Source organism: Seriola lalandi, unplaced genomic scaffold, assembly GCF_002814215.2.
Source record: "Seriola lalandi dorsalis isolate HSWRI2012SDOR001 ecotype SW California unplaced genomic scaffold, Sedor1 jcf7180002054866, whole genome shotgun sequence".
Classification (NCBI taxonomy): Eukaryota; Metazoa; Chordata; class Actinopteri; order Carangiformes; family Carangidae; genus Seriola; species Seriola lalandi.
Genome location: NW_019525419.1, coordinates 801,845 through 821,865, shown reverse-complemented (window position 1 = coordinate 821,865; position 20,021 = coordinate 801,845). Strand labels below are relative to the sequence as shown.

At 40.0% G+C, this 20,021-nt stretch overlaps 2 protein-coding genes across 2 annotated transcripts in view; both read left to right on the top strand.

Annotated features, from left to right (window-relative positions):
• The first annotated feature begins 103 nt into the window (after window positions 1-103).
• On the top strand, window positions 104-2,720 carry rps28 (ribosomal protein S28). The gene is made up of 4 exons (XM_023428054.2): window positions 104-220; window positions 513-560; window positions 1,529-1,651; window positions 2,595-2,720. Exons 1-3 carry the CDS (start codon window positions 182-184, stop codon window positions 1,649-1,651), a joined length of 210 nt encoding a protein of 69 aa, XP_023283822.1. The 5' UTR covers window positions 104-181; the 3' UTR covers window positions 2,595-2,720.
• Window positions 2,721-17,223: 14,503 nt separating this feature from the next.
• angptl4 (angiopoietin-like 4) overlaps window positions 17,224-20,021 on the top strand; it is a 6,871-nt gene continuing 4,073 nt past the window's right edge. The window contains exons 1-3 of the mRNA XM_023428100.2: window positions 17,224-17,881; window positions 18,665-18,775; window positions 18,892-18,967. Of these exons, the coding sequence (XP_023283868.1) occupies window positions 17,354-17,881; window positions 18,665-18,775; window positions 18,892-18,967 (715 nt within the window). The 5' untranslated portion in view covers window positions 17,224-17,353. The remainder of the gene's footprint in view (window positions 17,882-18,664; window positions 18,776-18,891; window positions 18,968-20,021) is intronic.

The window sequence follows — 20,021 nt, the reverse complement described above, 5'->3', positions numbered from 1 at the left end:
ACATTTATTTTTTTAATATAAAACGTTTTACTGTGTTCATATGTACATATGTGATTAAAATTGGTTTTAGTTTAATTATAATTTAATTAAAATTGTCAAATTTTGAAAAACTAAAAGATTAAAGTTGAGATATATACCGTCTGCGCACCACGTGACTTCCTTTCCGGTCTAACCTGACAACATGGACGCCAGCCGCGTGCAGCCGATCAAGCTCGCAAGAGTAAGAAAATACTTAATATGGTGAAAATAAACGTAACCAGACGGATAGTCAGCTTCAGAAACAATTGCTGTCTCATACAGTGCCAAAACATTGAAGCTAAATTAACGTTTAAGCAGCGATTAGCGTACGGCAGGTCGGCTCTCGTGCTTCCATCATGGAGGCCTGTTCATGCCACTATCTGTGCTGCTTCACCGTCACACCCGTGCATGCTGGCCTGGACTGTGTGTGGCCACTGTAGAAAACACTTATTCCTAAAGTTGTAACGTTAATCTAAGTTTTGTTTTACTTTCAGGTTACCAAGGTACTCGGAAGAACTGGTTCCCAGGGACAATGTACACAGGTATGCTAACATAGCTAATGTTTCAGGGTCGACGGTTCATCTGTTTAACGTAGGGATTTGTTCGTTCTTCTCTTTCCTTAATAAGTTACCGAACAACCCCGACAAGTTTAGCATGTTCAAAAACGTTTTCAATGTATTTTCCCTTGCAGGTTATCTGCAGGTCGGCGTATTGTCATTTGCAAAGGTCCTAAACCTGTTTGTAGCCTTGCTAAGGGTAGTAATGTTACTTAAAGTGAGTGTGTGAGTGAAGCAAAAGACAGCTGAAAAATCTGCAGTACCATTGTTCCGGACTTCTGATACCCAAAAGTCACATCACATCCTTTAATAAATGCGTGTTACATTTTTTTTTTATAGATGTTTTAGTTGTCTTAAGATTACTTTGGTGAACCCTTCAGAAACACTCATGTTTTCATGTGTCTGACTTTTGGCTCACAAAGACAAATATCTCTTAGGACAATAAAGTTGGACTTGAGCTCTGCGGATGTGTTCAAACTCTTAACTATTTATTAGAAAAGTTGTCAGTGAAACAGTAATTTTTGTTAGGTCTATTAAATAAAGCTGTATAAACTTGTCCTATATTAAAAATAGGGAAAAATGCATGTTTCATGGAGAACATGTCGATGTTTGCAAATACTTTTTTCTGTGTTAAGAACACAAAGATAATCAATTTCCAGTCATGTTAACAGGGAGGAGTAAATTCTTATATTAAAGAACTTGGAATTGGAGAACTTCTGATATTTTTGCTTGAATAATGACTTAAATGATAATCAATTAAAATGACCCAGCCAAATAATCATTTTAGCTCAGCACATTTATAAATGTGATTGATGTAATTCCTTCAGTTACTGGGGGGCACACATTAAGTCATGGCTGCACCAGTTCCTGTGTAAATAATAGTCGACCATCATGTGAGATTTTAACGTGCAAAGGTCTTAACTTGTTAATGTAATTTATCTGTGTACCTACAGGTCCGTGTTGAGTTCATGGATGATAGCAACCGCTCCATCATCAGGAACGTGAAGGGCCCAGTCAGAGAAGGAGATGTGCTGACACTTCTGGAGTCTGAAAGAGAAGCCAGGAGGCTGCGATAGGTGAGGGGACATGAGCCCAGCTATGTCCGTTAACCCATTCACCAGTGTGTGTTTGACTTTATGTCACTGACACCATTAAACTGTCAACATTATAAGCCTGCCAGCAATTTGAAGATGTAGCTTTGGGCTCTGGTGATGTGTAATAGACACATGTACTTAGACATTTAATAGACTAAACAGCAATATTTTTAAGGAAAAAACCCAGCAGTTGTAATAAACATAGTTTTTGCACAAGAATTTATCACAGTGTAAGAGACATCATGAACTCCAGTGTGAGGTAATGATACAACTGTGCAATCAATATGAATACATTTTGATGCAAGTGAGTAGATTAAGTAGTTGCATTGAACAGCATTATATTGTGCAATGTATGTAAATGGGAGGTGATGAAAACATTACAGCTTTTAATGAAGTGTAATACAAAAACACAGCAGCCTTGTACTACCATGGAGTTGAAAGGAGCTCTTTAACACTTTCTACAAAAAATGAACTCTTTCACAAAGATACGATTTATTGCTTGGTATTTGAACCGTATTATGTGTTGTACTGGTGTTCATATTTGATTAAGCGTAGCTGTGACCCACTTCAACTCTTGGCCCTGATGACATTGGCTTGCCCACCACTTTCAGTGACAGTTGAACTCTTGTGACTTGTGGTTTACCATGTATTTCAGCCATGTCAGCGTACAGGGTTAGTTCTGTGGTCCTCTGTGCTGATCTCAGGACTCACGGTGCAGAAACACTGATCGATTTTTGGCAATATTAAATCTGATACTTCGCAATCAATTACTAAATTACCTGAAAGGAGAGTCTGTAATATTTCCCTGTTCTTTGCTAGTGTCCTGTTAACGTAGAAGCATTGAAAAAGACGGTTTTGTTTTTGTCGGCTGTGTTGAATGTGAATATTTTTGAGATGGAGTGTGACTGATCTCTTGTCTTCACAGTGCCCACTGAAGCTGTGAGGTGCCGATCCAGCGCTGTGGAACAGAGGACACCATCCGTTTCACTTGGAATGGCCTACATCTCATTTGTTCAGATGTTTTGAAATAAATTTGGTTATTAAGATGGAAGTGTGGAAGTCCTGTGTTTATTTTACAGTAGATGTGAACTGTTTAGGGTTTTTTTTTTTTGCTTACCATAATTAACAGACTTTGAGGCTTTGATGATTTATAGACTAAACAATATTTTTAAAGTTGTGACAACTGTAATAACTATAGTTTAGTTGTATTTATTACATTTGTGTATAATTAATTGCAAAATAATTTATCACAGTGCACAGTCAACCTTTTGTCTAATATGTGGTTTTTTTGTTACTTGTCAGTAGAGGTATACATGCAACATGCTTGCACAGAGATGTGTAAATAAACTCTGGATATTGAGGCAGAGTGCCAAGTTATGGAAGTGACAGCCGCCTATTAAATTTCAATCGGTGCACTGCAATGGTAAAATACATGATTTATAGTTGAACTGTAATCCAGAGTCTCTTGCCATAAGAGAAACCTTAAACATGCAAAATGAAAGAATTCAAGTTAATGATGTTCCTTTTTAAAGTATCAAAAACCAGTGTTAATTTTATCTTGTAGTTTTCCTACAAGCATGTCCACCATAAACAACACTGTAACTTATCCGACCACTGAAACTAGAGCAGATTATTTTTAAATTACCAAATGTCACAAGGGCAAGTTGATAGAAGCTAAATTTGTTGTACTGTTGTGAGTGTCGGATTGCTTGACGCTATTTTTGCACATTTATTTCCACAAATGCATTTTAATGTGGCTCAATATACATAGATCTACAGAAAAGGAACATTATTACTACCAGGTTCAGGTTGTGCAGTTTGCATTCTGTCCAGCAGAGTGCAGCATCGCTCTGATCATCACAATAGTGATGAGTAATTTCAAGACAACCTTTGTTTTAAAATAACTAACTAAACAAGCCCCTTTGCTCTGCCTTATTTAACCTTTAACTGAAGATTATTCATCTCTTTCATGTATTTTTAAACACAAAACTCTGTACACAGGCAAAAATTAGGTGCAGAAGCAACAACATTAAAACCACCTGTCTAAAACTGTGTAGGTCCCCCTCTGACCTGCTCTGAAGGAGTCCTGTGGCATTCTGTTAGTTGCAAGGTGGGGCCTCCATGGATCGCACTTTTTCCATCAGATTTCACATTATTGGTCGATCAGATTTAGATCTGGGGAATTTAGAGACCATGTTAACATTTTAACTCTTTGTCATTTTCTTCAAACAATCCATGAACATTTTTTGCAGCTGGAACAACTGATGAACAATGAAGAAACAAAACACAATCTCATAAATAAATGTGAATTTTTAACCAAAGTGTATCTAAGTATATTTTATGACAACAATGTTTCAGTTATTATATTTTTTGATGAATTTTAAAATACATGTTTTGAAAATTGAACACAAATGTACCACAAATGTGTTTATCTTGATTTTTTTTCCATTCTTTCTCACCATATTTCCATACTTCATGCAGTCCCCTGTTTCCTAAATCTACATGTTCCAACAATACACCACACAGTGTTCTGACTTTTTCATGGTTGCTTATGATCCTGGCTTAGCATAGCTCTGTTTAAATGCTGGGGAACAACAAACAACTAACCTGAAACCAATTTATTGTTGCTCTAATGGTCTTTATGGAAGTGTACAACCTAAATGATGGTATGTAAGATATCTGAATATGAAATGAAGTATTTCTACACTGGGATAGAGTTTGTAAATCAATGCACTATAGGAATTTAGAAATCGCCATAAAACTCTTTCTGCACATCTATATATTCAAATATTATACTTATATATTTATATTCAAAACCTTTATGTGTGAAAGTTGTTTATGAGCATGACGTTGCTTGGCTGGATTCCAGCTTGAGGTTCATGAAGTGCCTGTTTGAACAAGGAAAGCAGGTCAGTCTGGGCTGTGTGTTGCTAAGTGGCTCTTTGCCTGCTGTATGTATGAGTAGTGTAGGTTAAATGATTTTCCATTTTCCATCTTACTTTGACCTACTTTACACAAGGATTTGAACTGACCTGGTGGTGTGGAAAAGTGAATTTATTTTAGCTGTAAAAACAACATGATGTGGAATCAGAGCACCTGCCAGACACAGCTCTACTACAGCATACTGCTTTGATATTTGTATGAATACAGCTTTAAAGGGGAACTCATTTATCTGTTTAACAGCATTTCATAGTCATTAATAAGTTGACCAATTACAAAAAAACTCTAAACGGGTGTTCCTTCAAATCAGTTTTTACAATATAAGCCCAAAAACCCAACAATACACCACCGTTTGAAGGTGTTTCACTGTAGGGAAAAATAGAGGTGCTAAAGAATGCCCAAAATAAACACTGCAACAAAGGAAAGTGTTTTACTTGTGGTTGCCACAGTTAATACTTGTGCATATCCATGCCAAAAGTAACACAGGTGCACCCACGTTCCTCTCACGGTGCAGATTATTTACAGGATTGCATCTGCAGTTCCTGAGGCTTACAAACTTTACTGCAGTTTCAACCGGGAGGGCATCAACCAGTAACATGGAACCAGAGCGGAAAACCGACACCAAACCACAAATTAAATTTTGGCAGCTATTCATTAAGTTAAAGTAAGACGTGCAACACCAAGTAGAGCATGCTGGCACTTGACAGCCGGACTCAGTGAACCAGAAAGAGAGATGATAATACAGTGAGAGAGAGAGAGAGAGAGAGACAGAGAGACAGAAAAACAGTTTTCTGATCTTCTTAATTCTACAAATCCAGTCAGAAATCAGGGTGTAAATCTGGCTTAACAGTATTTATCTTGCCGAATACCGACGCCTACATGTAACAGTATGTTTGTACAGTGTGCCTCCAGAGCCCCATGTGTGCATAAACAAATGAACAAGTTGCCCAGTAGTCTGTGTATCAGAAAACAGATTTACAAATCCCACAGTCTGGATCTGACTGTTAATCACCTGCACTTGTTTCATTCTCATTTTGACCTAAAGGACAGAAAATAAAAGAAAAAGCAATAGAAACAGATGATAAAAAGGGGGGGGGGGGGGGTACCAAGTATATTATTCAGCAGGATTCACAGTCAACAACAGCCCTGTGCTTGAAAACAGCTTGGTGTCAGTTTACCCCCCCCCCCCATGTCATCATCATTCTACACCTCTCCATCTCCTCACTTTACTCACCCATCCAGAGCTACGGGTGGCATGTGTTTACCATCTCTCCATCTCCCCCGTCTCCCTCCCTCTCTCTCTCCCTGTCCCAAGGCCACTCCCTGTTTGTCTGCATGCCACCAAGGTCTAACTGAGCCGGGAGAAAACACCAGCAGTGGACATGTCTGTCTGTCTGTCTGTCTGTAGGCAGTATCTGGGATCTGCAACATTAAACCAGACACACAAATATCAAGGACACTGCGCCTAGAGGTGCAGAAGTGTCGCTCCTATTTTAACTCTGTTGGTATGAAATGTTTGCTGCTTTCCAAATTTAGACCAAAATAAGGGCAACATTTATCTGTATTCGTTATCTCTGATTTCATTTTATCATATCATACAGGACATATTATGTACCCATGTAACCCTTAAGTTTATTTAGGATTTTGGCACTTGATCTTACCTGAACCCACAAAGCAGCTAATCGTGGCCCATATTTAAGTTTGGGTTTTCTGACCCCAAACATCACTGTTTTTGTTCACTATCACCTCTTTCACCATCTTGCATGTTTAAGCCACATCAGGAGGCTATTTCCAACAGGGCAGCTAGAGAAAACCACTGTACACTACCTGCTCACCACCAAACAGCAGGAAGACACAGGTAGCAACTAGCTGGTAAACATAGTGGAGAATTCAGCAGCTGAAGAGCCAGATATTTTCCTCAGGTGTTTGACTGAAACCAAAATAGAGCTAAAATGAGATTGAATATTTAACTTAAATTCCACAAGAAGCCAGAAACATGATTCCAAATGAATGATAATGTTTCTCCATGAGCAAGTGTTGGCTAACAATGTCATCATATCAACTTTGAAGTTGATGATGTGTCAGTGGCCGAAAAATATTTTTTCCAGATTTACGCAAAAGTGTATAAAAAAAGTGATAAAATCGTTTCATGCAGAAAGTGCCCCTTTGATATTATGATGTATTATATTGTTGGATTGTTACTTAATACTGATACATGATGAAGCTGGTGAAGGTGGATTAACTTGAACTTTAACTACTTGAATTTACAGTTCAAGAAAACAGTAAATAAATGTAATGGAGTTCAATAATCTATAATAATCTATAAAGTACCATGAAATGGTAATATTCAAGTAAAGTACCTCAAAGCTAAGGTAAGGCAAGTACAGTACTGGAGTAAATATACTTTGCCAGGGGTGCTATTTAAGGTTCTTCACAGATTAATTATCTGTGTAACAAATGTACTGTACAGTGACACAAGTTCAAACTGCAGATCATCTTGTCGAGCTGGTGTGGAGAGGCTCACGGGAATTGAAGGAACTTGGCAGGAGGCTTTGGGCTTTGTCGCTCCCATGCTGGTTAACAGGATGTGCAGCAGGGAGGTCATGGAGTCTCCAGGGGGAGAGAGGCCTCTGATTTACACACTCTGATCCCTGCTATGACCTGGGTCACGGCCCTCAAAATTTACAAATGGGGCCCATAGGACACAAGGAGGGGATGCCAAGAAGACACCCCAGAGGTAACTAGAGGACATTCCCTGCCCCTCTCTCTGCTGGTTTCTGTCCTCTTTCTCACAATCTCAAACCTTTCTGATCACTGAACTTTAGTACACCCTGCTTCTCTACAGACTCCCCTTGTTTCCTGCCTTTAACTGCAGAAGGTGAGGCTGGTCTAATTAGGCTCCAGGGGGATAAGCCAAAAGGAGAGCTTTACAAACAAAAAAAGGGTGAAAATAAATGCTAAAGATTAGAAACTTGGCATCCATAGCATATCTCACATTATATCTAGGACACTCAAATCACTAATGAGAGAGGCAATTAGAAACAAATATCTTTGAGAATAGGCATTAAATGAAACCTTTGTATATTTGTGAGAGCAACAACAGTGTAGAGAATAAATAAATACAAGACCAGAAAGGGTAAATGAGAGACAGCTTGAAGGATGACAACAAAAAGCCAAGCACAGCTTGGACATTCTTGATTTACTTTTATGTAAGCAAAAGTGCAAAAGGGGGAGACTTCATTGTGCGAAGGTCAGAAAAACAAGCCATCCATTTATTTTTTGAAGGCTCCGTCCCCCACAATGCATACGACTTGTAAAATATCTTTGCCCACAATTCCCTGCACAACTGTGTCACAGCACAAACAGCAGGTGCGCAGACAGACAGGCAAAGTGACGGGCTGAAACACAGGGTCAGACGCTTGGCTGTTGATAATAACGGAGCCTGTTGTGGAGGGATGGTGACGTGGGGGCGGGATTGAGAAAGAGCTGTTTTGGAGTTCTGTGGCACATGTCCTTTAATAAACATCGTAAAACAAAGCTTCTTGGACTCTGTCCCCTGGCCTGACATGAATGCTGGCACAGCGTACTGGCCATATACACAGTCAGGTGGTTTTCCAGAGGAGTGTTTGTGTTGCGCTGAGGGAGAATCTGATGTGATCAGGCTTGTTTTATTACTATGACACATGAGGCCTATAATTCTAAGATGACAAGCAGCTTCAGATTCAAGTTCACCTAAGAGAAACTATTTCCTCTCCAGTTTACACTTGTTACCCACCACCACTGAATAAGAAAGCCTCTTAACTATGTGATCAGTTTCCTCCTCAACATGGTCCTAAAGGAACAGTTCGACATTTTGGAATATACGCCTATTTGCTTTTTTGCTGAGGGTTAAATAAGAAAATCGATACAACAGATGTATGTATGAGAGTTGTATCAATCTTATCATCTTGGCAAGAGAGTGAAGAAGTGTAGTTCCCAAAATGTCCTAATCCATTAACATCTGAGCCATCTGTTATCTTCTGATGAGGAACAAAAGTTTGTAGTAGAAACACTAATTGTATACTCAGCAATTTGCAGGAAGAGAGGACATTATCTGGGTTAAAGGTTGTGTTGATGTTCTGTCTTCTTTTGTTTCTTTATTCAGCGTTCAGGTTTGTTTTCTCTGCTAATGAAAGGGACAGGCTGTGTCAGTATGAATACAGGTACACTACGATATACAGCAGTCAATGACACCTGTAAAAACCCGAAACTCGAAAATAACTCCCTGCAGGGTTAAATTTCAGTGGCATCACATACTGGTTCTATATTATGATCCTGGAAGACATTTTACAGGCGCTCAGCAGTAAAAACCCTGAGCTGCTGACACACCTAATTAGAGATCAGGATACATTCAGGAAACACAGCTGGGTCAATATTTAGCAGGAACAAACTAAAATGGAATTTGACAAGTTAAAATCCAAGTTTCGGGAGCAAAAATATTTACCAAAGTTTTAAGAGACAGGTTACTCTAACCTTCTAGCATTTGACCTGTCTTTACGCCAGTGTTTGAATATCTACACAGTGAGTGCGTAGGACAAATGTTTGTCATGGCAGCTCAGAGGAGATGGTGCCACCAACTCACCTCCTGTTGGCAATGATCACCTCTGCATTTTCAACGCAGGCACAAGGAATGCATCATCTTAAATTAAGGCTCACGTGTGAAATAAAGTAACACTAAATACCACAACAGGTCATTTTAGCTGGATCAAAACTGCTGCACACGCTAAAGTAATAACTGCAATCACAGGACTGTTTCTGTTGATTCTATCCACAGAGAGGAGTCTCACAAAATAAGGATCCCTGGACTGATTTACCTCCAAAACTCTGAAACAACCTGTTGCATCCCTGACTTAGTTGTGAAAATATAGAAAAATACAAAGCTGAAAGCACTTCCTGGGAACACTCAATTTCAATTAGATTTCAGGATTTGAGATTAATTTGGATCAGGGATCAGTCATTAGAGATTATAGGGGGTTTTAATAGAGTGCCTCAACAGATGGTAAGAAGTCAGAGACTCAGTGTGACAGCTGATAATTCTTTAAGTGCATAGGTTGCTTTTCCATTAAACATCTTGATTTAAAAAGACTAGCTTCATGTTTAACAGACGGACATGAGAGTGGTATCAATCTGAGAGCTGCCTCTGACATACAAAAGCTTTTTGAAACTGTATGTTGCACAACAAGACTTCCGGAGGGTGAGTGGTTTCCAAACAAATGTGCAGTATATTGTCCCTTCTGCATCAGAAATAAGAAACATAAATGTATGATTTCTGCAGAAGTGTCAGTGCTACAGAGTGCAGCTGCTGTGGTGCAGTTACAGGTCAGAACCCCTTCTGTTCTGGAAGAACACTTTGTAATTCAAGCCTTCTTTCCTTTTTCCTTTCCAGACCACCGGCTGCTTTGCACTTGACAGTAAGAGGCTGTCTGCCAATACCCACATCTTTCCCAGAACAAGCCTCATTCATAGTTAGATCCCTCTTCAGTTCAAGTGTCCCCTCCATCTGACCTGCTTCCACCTCCACTCTTGTTGATTGAAATTAATGGGGCAATGAATTAGTATCATTGTGATCAGTAACCTACACCCAGTAGCCTCAAGTGCTCATTCCTCTCTGGTAAACATAGTATGCGTGCTTGAATGTTTTACAGGAGGCCAATTAGTTCATGGGAATCAGGCTTGATATCTGGGGCACACACCGCCATGGGGCCGATTTTTGGGGACAAAGCTGCGTCCTCTGAAACTCTGGGGAGACTAAACAGCCACTGCTTATCACGTCTGAGGGTTTGGGTCCATTAAATGTAAAGCATGGGTTCTGGAGAGCTCATTTAGCACCCACAGCTGCGGGTGCGATTGGAGCAGAATTCCCAGACAATGTAAATGTGTGTTTGAGTTATATATAGCAACTGCATTTAGCATGGAATTCATCCTTGACCTTGGTAAGTTGTTTTGGTCTCCAGTGGGATTTTTTTTCTGTGTAAACACTGCAGGATTCAGGCCATATACATATACACATGCTTTTGTTAAGTCACAAATAATGCATCATTTCCTTGTATGTATTCATTAGTACACTGTTATATTATAATACAAAATATATATATATATATTATATATATTATAACAATATTTTGACATTTGAAAAATATGTTTATTCACAGGTTTGATGAGACAACTGATCCCAATCTCACATGTGTGCATTAACTATGAAGCTTCCGCCAGCTTCATAGTTTATCTCAACATAGTGACTGTAAAAAGAAAGACTGCCGTCTTTACACATCATTTTTTGCACAGATTAAACAAATGGGTTATAACATGTTAGTGAGCTTCAGAGATGCTGGTAGGTGGGTTATTTCTGTCCTTTAGACAGAGCCAGGGTAGCTCTTTCCTTGTTAATATTGTTTATGCGAGCTGTAGCTTCATATTTAAAAGACAGATGGATATTATTGATCTTTTCAATAGATTAATCAAGTTTGACATTTTGAGAAATCCACTTATTCATAAAGATGAGAAAGGGGGAGAAACAGCTGCCCTGGTTCAGTCCAAAGGTAAAAACAAAAAAAAAGTTAGCATGTTATGTTTTGTGTGTTTAATCTGTGCAGAAGTGTAAAACTGGATGAATAACTGTTTCCATGTTTCCACTGTTTATGCTAAACTAAGCTAACCCAACCATCTCCTGGCTGGACTGATGTGAGAGTGGTATCAGTCTCCTCATCTAACTCTTTGCATGAATGCAGATTCCCACTATATGTCCCAAAGTTTCCCAAGATTTGGCACTATGACTTTAAGCATCAGCTGTAGTTGTTCAGTGCGGTCTGTTCTGTCATCGGCCCACATGGTGTCTTGCATGAGAAACACACTCAGTAAGTGAAGCTTGGGCTTTGTTTTACGTCAGTTGTGTAACTCTGGGGCTTCCTGCCTGGAAGTGAAGACAGATCAGGGCTAGAAGGCAGAAATGACTCAAAGTGTCCTCGCTATTTTTCACCAATCTGCCCTGACACTAAATGTCCGGGTACTCACTCAAGAGGATGTTTTTGTAAGTGTTGTCTTTCCTAAATGTAGCCACTGCAGTTAACCCAAGGATCAAGTCTAATACTGTTTGCAGTCTTACAAGGACAGCGCTTATTTGTTTGGTGACAGAGTAAGAGCCTAACCCAAGAATACTGGAAGTGCAGAGAGAAAGAACTGTCAGCGTACACAGCTGCTGAGGTCAACCACAGTCTATATGTATTTACATTATCCAAACTGGGATATGCGTACATTCTGTACTTTAATGCTTCCTGCCATCTGGGACACTCATTTAGTCCATGAGCAGTGAAAGAACTGAGGGAAAAGCATGAAGAGTCTGTTGAGGTAAAAACCAGTCTTAGAATTAAAAGTATCTCATCGCAAACAAATACTGACCCAGCCAAGCAGAAGCAGTAACAAAAACACATTCATTTGTATCATGTAGCACAGGTCTGTGCATGTGTAAGCTGAGATGTAGCCTGAGGAATGTAAAAGGAGACAGCAATGTGTATGTGTATGTGTATGTGTATGTGTGTGCATCTAAGCATGAAAGACAGATAGAGTACATGTATGAATGAAATGTGTGTATGTGTTCATTAAAGTCTTTGGTCAGCTGCACAAACAGGGCACTGGAGTGCACGGACAACAGTTATGCATTCTTTTGACTTACATAACTTGTCTTATGTCACAAAGTTTTTGACCTAGAAGAGAAGTAACTGCTACACGCTTCTAATAAGAACTATTCCAACTTTGCAGGATGTTAAAAAAAAAAAAAAAAAAGCTAACCAAAATGCAGCTATTTAAAGCCTCAGAAAAGTCAAATATTTGGGAACTGACAGAGTCTCTTGATACATGCTGATGCAAAATGATGGACCAACCTTGTCCAAAGAGAGCAGGACTCAACACAGGAAATCTGTTATATCCTCTCAGCCTGCTCCCCCCTGCCTGGGCCTGTTCGTGACGAACTAAACCAGAGGTGAAACGAGTCACACCCGCCGGTTTTCATTTGCGTCTGTGCCATGTCAAATCAAGTACGCAGCTCCTGGGACAACAATAGTACAACAGTCACCAAAGGGTAATGAATGAATAAATGAGCAGGGGTCAAGTCTGAACAAAGAGGAACGTTATGCTCTCGCTTTGCACCACTTGGGGGCGGTAGTGTGTTTCATCTGGCCGTTCTGGAAAATTGGTTCAAGGCAAACGTTTTCCTCTGCACGTCTGGTGGGGCGCGAGTGTGTGTGAATGAGGACGTGTGTATCTGTCAGCAGGTTTGTCTGTCCTCACTGATTTATTTGCTTGACGGCTGAAAAAATGTTGTAATGTAATTGTAAATGTCTCTGTGAAATGCTGAGATGAAAATCATATTTTCTGAGGTCATTTGTTTCCGAATATGAGGTGAAATATGGAAATATTAGAAAATTTGAAACTGATTAATGGTGGCATTTTTATATTGGCAGAAGCACACGTGTAACTAACAACATTAAATAGCTGCATTCCTTTTAGTTATACCAGTTTCAGGGTCTCAGCACAGTCACTGTTACTAGTAACACCCGTGCTGTTCATTCTGTTCAAGTGAAAATCTAGCATACTGTACATTCCTGACCACACCCCAACCAAAACTATAAAAATATTATTTCTTCATCAGTTATGATTACGGTGTGCCTACAGAGCAGCATCCATCCTCTTGTGTTTAATTACGGCAGAAAACTCCCTGCTGTTCATCCGTATTTACTTCTCCAGACCATCCTGACTGACGTTTCTACTCAAACAAGACAATCATAAGCTCCGTTCACTAACCCATGCACCTCAGTGGCCACGCAGTGGTTTTGGTCTGCTACTCATGAATATCTCATCATATAAGAAAAGAGGGAAATAGGACAGGTGATGATCCGTTACCCTATCTGACTCCAAGAGACGTGATGTAGGTAGGTACACATCTGTAGACAACCAGTATGTGTGTCAAATTGAGTGCCTTATTTTGATGATGGAGTCTTGCTTGGATATTCATATGCTGAGATCTCACAGGTCTGAACAGGAGCATGCAAGATGAAAATCTATTGTTTCTTTTCCTCCGTTTTCAGTTTTTCTTTTAAAAACTGGTCTAACATCTTTATTCTGGATTTTTTACTTCAATTAAATGGATTCAGATATATACTTCTGACAGACACATGTGGAAAATCAATGAATATAAAACCTCTAATAAAACAGTCCCAAATGGAAAAGATCACAGATCAGTGTCTATCCATGGGAACCAGAGGTTTAATGCTCTAACAGGCTCCAGCACCTGTTTTTTTTTCTTCCTCCCTCTTTCCATCCTCTTGTACATGACTAAGTCTGGGGGCCGCACTGGGATTTACAGATGTTCTGTGTTCGGAATCTGGGTAAAAGGTCACCATGCCGGCTAGCGATGGGAGCGGCCATTTTGGGAAATTGAATAAGCAGCTGTGGCGAATCGTGGATCTGGTGATGATCCAGTGACACGGGACTGTATGGCTATGCGAGTACAAATGAGAGGAGAGAGGATACAGAGGAGACAGATTCCTTCAAACCTCGCACAATAATGTTTATTTAATTCATTTGTTTAGTCTTCTCTAAAGTAAATATATTCCTACTTACAACCTGATGATTAGTCTGTTGGTTCTTGCTTGAACTGGTTCAGTGTTCTCTGGATGAGATCCAGTGGTGGAAAGTTACTGAATGCATTTTTACTCAAATATTGTACTTAAGTACATTTTGAGATATTTGTATATTACTGCAGTATTTTCATTTCATGTTACATACTTTTACTCCACTACATTTTGAAAGAAAATATAAGATATATAATATAAGAAAATATTTTTTTTTTTTTATTCTACTGACATCATTATACTGACGATGTTATTTTGTAGATTATAATTTTACATACAAACATATATTATGCATGAAAGAGGGAAAATTCATGATTGGTAACAATGAAAATAGGTTCATTGCTTTCAAACAGTATATTGATAAGAATTAAACTTTCATGACGAGAACATTAAAATGCTAATAATTAAATAGCAATCCGCGTTAGACTACACTACATAATAACTAGCCTACCTTTGAAACTTTGAGTTCATGTTTAATAACATATGTATTTTTACCTAAGTAAATTTTGAATGTAGGCTTCTTACTGATAAGGAGTATTTTTGCACATTGGTATTACAACTTTTACATAAATAAAAGATCACAATACTTCTTTCACCACTGATGAAATCACAAGGATTTTAAATGCTGAGGATCTTGTTGAATTATTATGCACTTCTGCCTTACTGGTTATGACCAAAACATGCATGAGTCATCCAGCAATTACAGTATCAAGAAAAACTGGATTTTGCCTGTAACAATTTGAACCAGCACATTCAGCGATTATTTTCCACAGCTGAACATCAGACGGGTCTTTCATGTTCATTTAAAGAAAATTAATTCTCCCCATGTGTGAAATAACACAAAGCCAAAAAAAATGAAGGCCTGCAGTCCATCTTTCACACCCTTACTGTGCACCCCACTCATATCCCTGCCAGTTCTGTAATGTCGCAGAAGAATGCAATAAATGTAATAAGGCACATACGTTTTTTTACATGTACAGTCATGACGCTCATACCAGGCTGTCATAAAGTTCAGCTATTAGCATGTTCCTCCTTGTACCTGCTCCACACATGTACTCTCCAACCACTTGGCCTTTCATTTACCTGTGAAAAATACTTAAGAAAATATCAAAGAATATTTTCATTAAATGATAGTGAACTGTAGCTGAAAGAATATGAATCATCACCGCAGTTGCTACACAAGTCTGTCAGTTTGAACAAACAAAAGCAAATCTGTCTACAATGACCTCAGGGCTCCTATGAAATGAAAAAGACTACCTGGAATTTAATGAGAAAAGCCTATTTTTAACCAGAACACTGCAGTCTTTGCTCGCCCCAGTGGAAACCACTCTCTGCTAAGGGTTTGGGAAAACAATGCCAATAATGTTTGTTACATTCCAGCGTGTAAATGAGGGCTGTAATTCCTCTGCACTGTGTTTCCCCTCTCAGCACCGTCAGCAGTCTCCCAGTTACCTTTCACCTACTTAGTCTGGGCTGCAGACAGGAGAGGGTTAAACCAGCTCCTTCTTTGTGGTCTGGCCCCGGATCACGTATGGCCTGTGATCTCTGTTTAAAAAAAAAAAAAAACCCTTCTGCTCGTAATGTGGGCATTCTCTGTGCTGTGAACTTTCCCCTAATTCTCACAGTCCTCACAGATGAAATCTTTGCTGAGGAGCACCTCAGGCCACATCGTTTGCATATTCCTCTCCTGTCTGTGACTGACTTTGTTCATTCCTCGCATTGTCCAAGAGGAGATAGTTAGGACAGCCTGATGTACTTGCTCTACAATAGCTCTTTCTACGGGCTTTTAAGAATCATATTTGAATCATTATCTGATCTATCTCTGTCAGTCAAATGAAATATCAAGGATGCTTTATTAGGTGGAGTACAATTTACACTTTTAATAAGATTGTTGTGAAGGCTAATGATTGTAATCAGGCTAATTAAGTTAAAGGGAAATTTAAAAAAAAATCTCTATCTGTTTTTAAAGCTATATAATTATCTACTGTACATAAATCAACTTGAATCTTTTTGTTGTGCAGATCAATTCATGTTCCCTAATTCTGCCTGAATTCTTTATCAGTCTTGTGAGGAAACTATTTAGGATTTAATATTCAAATACAATATATCTATTCAATACAAATCTGAATCACATTAATCTAACCTAGACAAGACAGCATGTGATCCCAATGGATACAGAGAGTATAAACAGAGATGAGTAAGAGACACAGTAATAGTACAATCAGTAGCCTAAATGACAAAGAGCAAAGATTTCATCTGGCGTGAGGTTGCGGGACGTTGAATACATGGAAAATGTTTCTACTGACAGGAAGAAGAGGCTCAGAGTCTCCGCTCAGATAGTGATGAGTATAAAGGTCTGGGCTTCATCTTTCACTGGCTTCAGTGTGGGTGGTCTGCTGACAGCCCACAGTGGCATTTGCCACTTTCACTTTCACAATTCAGACTTCAGTAAAAGGCTGCTTTAAAGTAAATGGTGTTGGCTGATATTTTAAAATGGCCTTTTAAACAAGGATCTGCAGAGCTACAGTGATATGTTTTGGATTGACTATCTATGAGCATAATCAGGGTTCTGATATCTTTATCAACCAATTTCAGGATGTTCCTTATGATGATGAAGGGATTACCTCACTTATTCAGAAATACTACACATGATATACTTAGTGTTAATTCAACAATACTTCACAGAAAATGATTTGTTTCACTGCTGGGGATATCAATTGTTTAGTTTCAGTAGATAATGTAGTCCCTGTCTCCCACAGTGCAGAGATGAAAGCCAATCTTTTTGTTATATCATGTCCCTCCTCCGCTTCTGACATGAATAGTTAACAGAGAGATGGAGGAGGGACAGAAACCTGAGAGTAGCTGCACCCCTCCCTCTCCTCGGCTGGCCAATGGCAGGCAGCTTACAGCCTAGAGTTGAGGGCTGTGAAACTATATAACAGTGGTGCTGTGACTGTTCAACCAGGAGCCTCAGCTCTCATTATCAACTTAGCAAGACAGGGCAGGACACTGCACACTTCTGCAACAAGGCAACACACATTTCAAAGCAAGATTTCAACACTTAAGGACAACGGGAGAAATGAAGACAACACTAGCAACTCTTACTCTCTGCCTGGTGGTGCTCCTGGCCACAGGTTTCCCTCTCGAGAGGAAAGGGGGATCACCCGGCGGTGCCGGTGCCAAGGAGAAGCGTGTACAGTATGCAGCATGGGATGACGTGAATGTCATTGCCCATGGCCTGCTGCAGCTGGGCCAGGGGCTGAAGGAGCATGTTGACAAAACCAAAGTCCAGATGAGGGACATTTCCACCAAGTTGAAGGTCTTCAATCGTACAGTGACTGAGCTGGGAAAGGAAAGCCAGAGGCTGCGAGTAGAGGGGGAAGCCCTGAAGGTTCAGGCCCAGGGACTGGAGGACAGAGAGGGGCAGCTGCTGAATGTCACAGCCGAGCTGAAGGAAAAGGCAGAGGAAATGCAGCAGGAGAGGAGGACAATGAGTGAGAGGATGAGCCGGCTGGAGAGGAGGGTGGACAGCATGCTGCAGGGAGACGCGGTGCTGTCTGAACCAAACGCTGGTGCCAAGAACAAGAGCGATGTTCGTAACATCCAGGTGAGAATGGAAGCATTTCAGTCTACGGGTTCTGATGATGATAATTTGTTTTAATTTGTTTAAATAATCAGAATTGTGTTATCTGGATTAGTTCTGGAAGAAAATCAGCTAAATGAATTGCAATTGCAACAGATGGTTAAAGGGACTCTTCAAGTTAGTGGATCTACAGTATGCATGGATAGTTGGCTTTTATGGTGGGGCTTTTCCCTGAGCTCAAGGGCACTAAATGAAAATGCAAAGAGGGCAAGCAGTGGGCGGTGGGTGTGGTGGAGTGAAGTGGAGAGAGGTTGGTTAACGAGCCTGCAAGGCATGGAGGACGGAGTGTGCAGTACGTGCAGGGAAACACTAAATACTGCCAGACAAAGGGATCTGCAGGCATCAGCTACAAGAATGTGTGAATAATTTTCCACAGCTGTCACATTTTACAACGTGGAGAGATTCAACCATGTGACACACAGTTGAAGGGGCTTACGAGAGCTGTGCTGTCTTTGTAGTTTTGCTTTTACAAAGCAGTGTGTGAGCCTGAAAGGCTTTATAGTGGGATGGAAAATCAGTGAGGGAGTTACATAACCACACCACAGACAGTTGGAAAGGACAAATGCTTGTCATTGAAGGGTGGAAATGTCTATGTCTCCTGCAAGTGGCCCTGATCGATATGTTAATTCTACTGTTTCTTGCGGTGGTATTACTGTGCCATGAGCAAATTTTTTACTCATAGGCAGGGTGTAGAATAAAGTTGATAAAATACTAAAAAATGGTACCTTTGTGTTAATCTTCTGTCAGGTGATGCTGGAGGCTCAGAACAAACGCATTGATGATCTGATGGAGAGGATCAGACTCCAACAGGAGAAGCTTGACAAGCAGAATGTGCGCATCAGGACTCTGCAAAGTCAGGTGAGCAAGCATTACAACCAGCAAACCAACATCTCTGCATTCCCTGTCATAGAAATTGTTGAGATGTATTCTATTATTTTTGCCACATTTTCATGACTGATTCTGAACTTTTTCAGATCCAGCAGTCACGACAGAGACCCTCCCCACAGAGCAGCGACACCGACGGCCCGGAGCAACGCGACTCACCAGCCGGTAAGTAAAACCCCCTCCTGACACTGTCTTAAGTCTACTGGAAGAAATCTGACGCCAAATGTGGCAGGCCATCTGTTTAGTAAGGCTACAAAGAAGCTTAAATCACTGGCAATTAAAATCAAGGAATGGAATCAATTTGGGACACGCTTCTCTGCTCAGCTTGACGCCTGTGGAGGACTTTTTCACAGACTCTGTGGCTTTTAGCCTTTAAATCCTAATGACATTGTTCAGTTAATACAGGATAACATTAACACAATGACACAAGTAAAGTAAGTGAGGATAAGTTGTTTAAAAGCATTCACTTAGGCCAACAAAACAAAATATATGTTTATTTAGTTTGTTTAGACCTTATTTCCATTACCCCAGAGAAAAGACATCTATTGGGATAAATAGTAGTAGAGAAGCTGGGGAATTAACATTGACAGCCTTTTGTCAGTTGCCCTCATACTGTTGTGTACAGTCATTGTAAGAGGCAGTAAATGATGCCCTCAGTGTGAAGCAACGCCACGCAGCTGCTGCTCCCAACTGAACTGAGCTGTGACTGGCGCAGCAGTCATAATGAGTGCTTTCATCCAGACTGTACCAGACTGGATACACTCCAACTGTGGAAGAGCTGAGACTCCCAGCTTCCTTAGCCCACCACATTTTTGTCTCACTTTACTTATGTTTAGTCTTCAGAGAGCAGGGTGAGGGTGATGATGGGAGAAAGACAGGAATAAACACAGAAATTTATACATATTGAATAAGTATATTATAATAATGAATCAGAGTGAATTTGAACTTGTATATCTGCTTCTGATGGCCACAAATGAGAACTGGGTGAAAGGTGAACATGGCTGAGGCAACAGTTGAGTTCAGCCAGTCAGTACAAATCACAGTAACACCTCCGAGCTCTGACATCAGCAGGATTTGAGGAATAAAGAAAAAGAAACGAGTTTCTCTGGCAAGATTTCAACTGGGGGAAAGGTCGCTGGTCTTTGAGAGCGTTCAGTCAGGGTCACACAGCTCAATGGGATTTCTCACACTGATCATTTCTGTGGTGTCAAGGGGGCGG

Bases quoted from the DNA above. Each gene is read 5' to 3' on its own strand.
- rps28 (XM_023428054.2), top strand. From the start codon at position 182: ATGGACGCCAGCCGCGTGCAGCCGATCAAGCTCGCAAGA. The intron at 221-512 runs GTAAGAAAATAC...TTTTACTTTCAG, and splicing joins AGCCGATCAAGCTCGCAAGA to GTTACCAAGGTACTCGGAAG. The intron at 561-1,528 runs GTATGCTAACAT...GTGTACCTACAG, and splicing joins CCCAGGGACAATGTACACAG to GTCCGTGTTGAGTTCATGGA.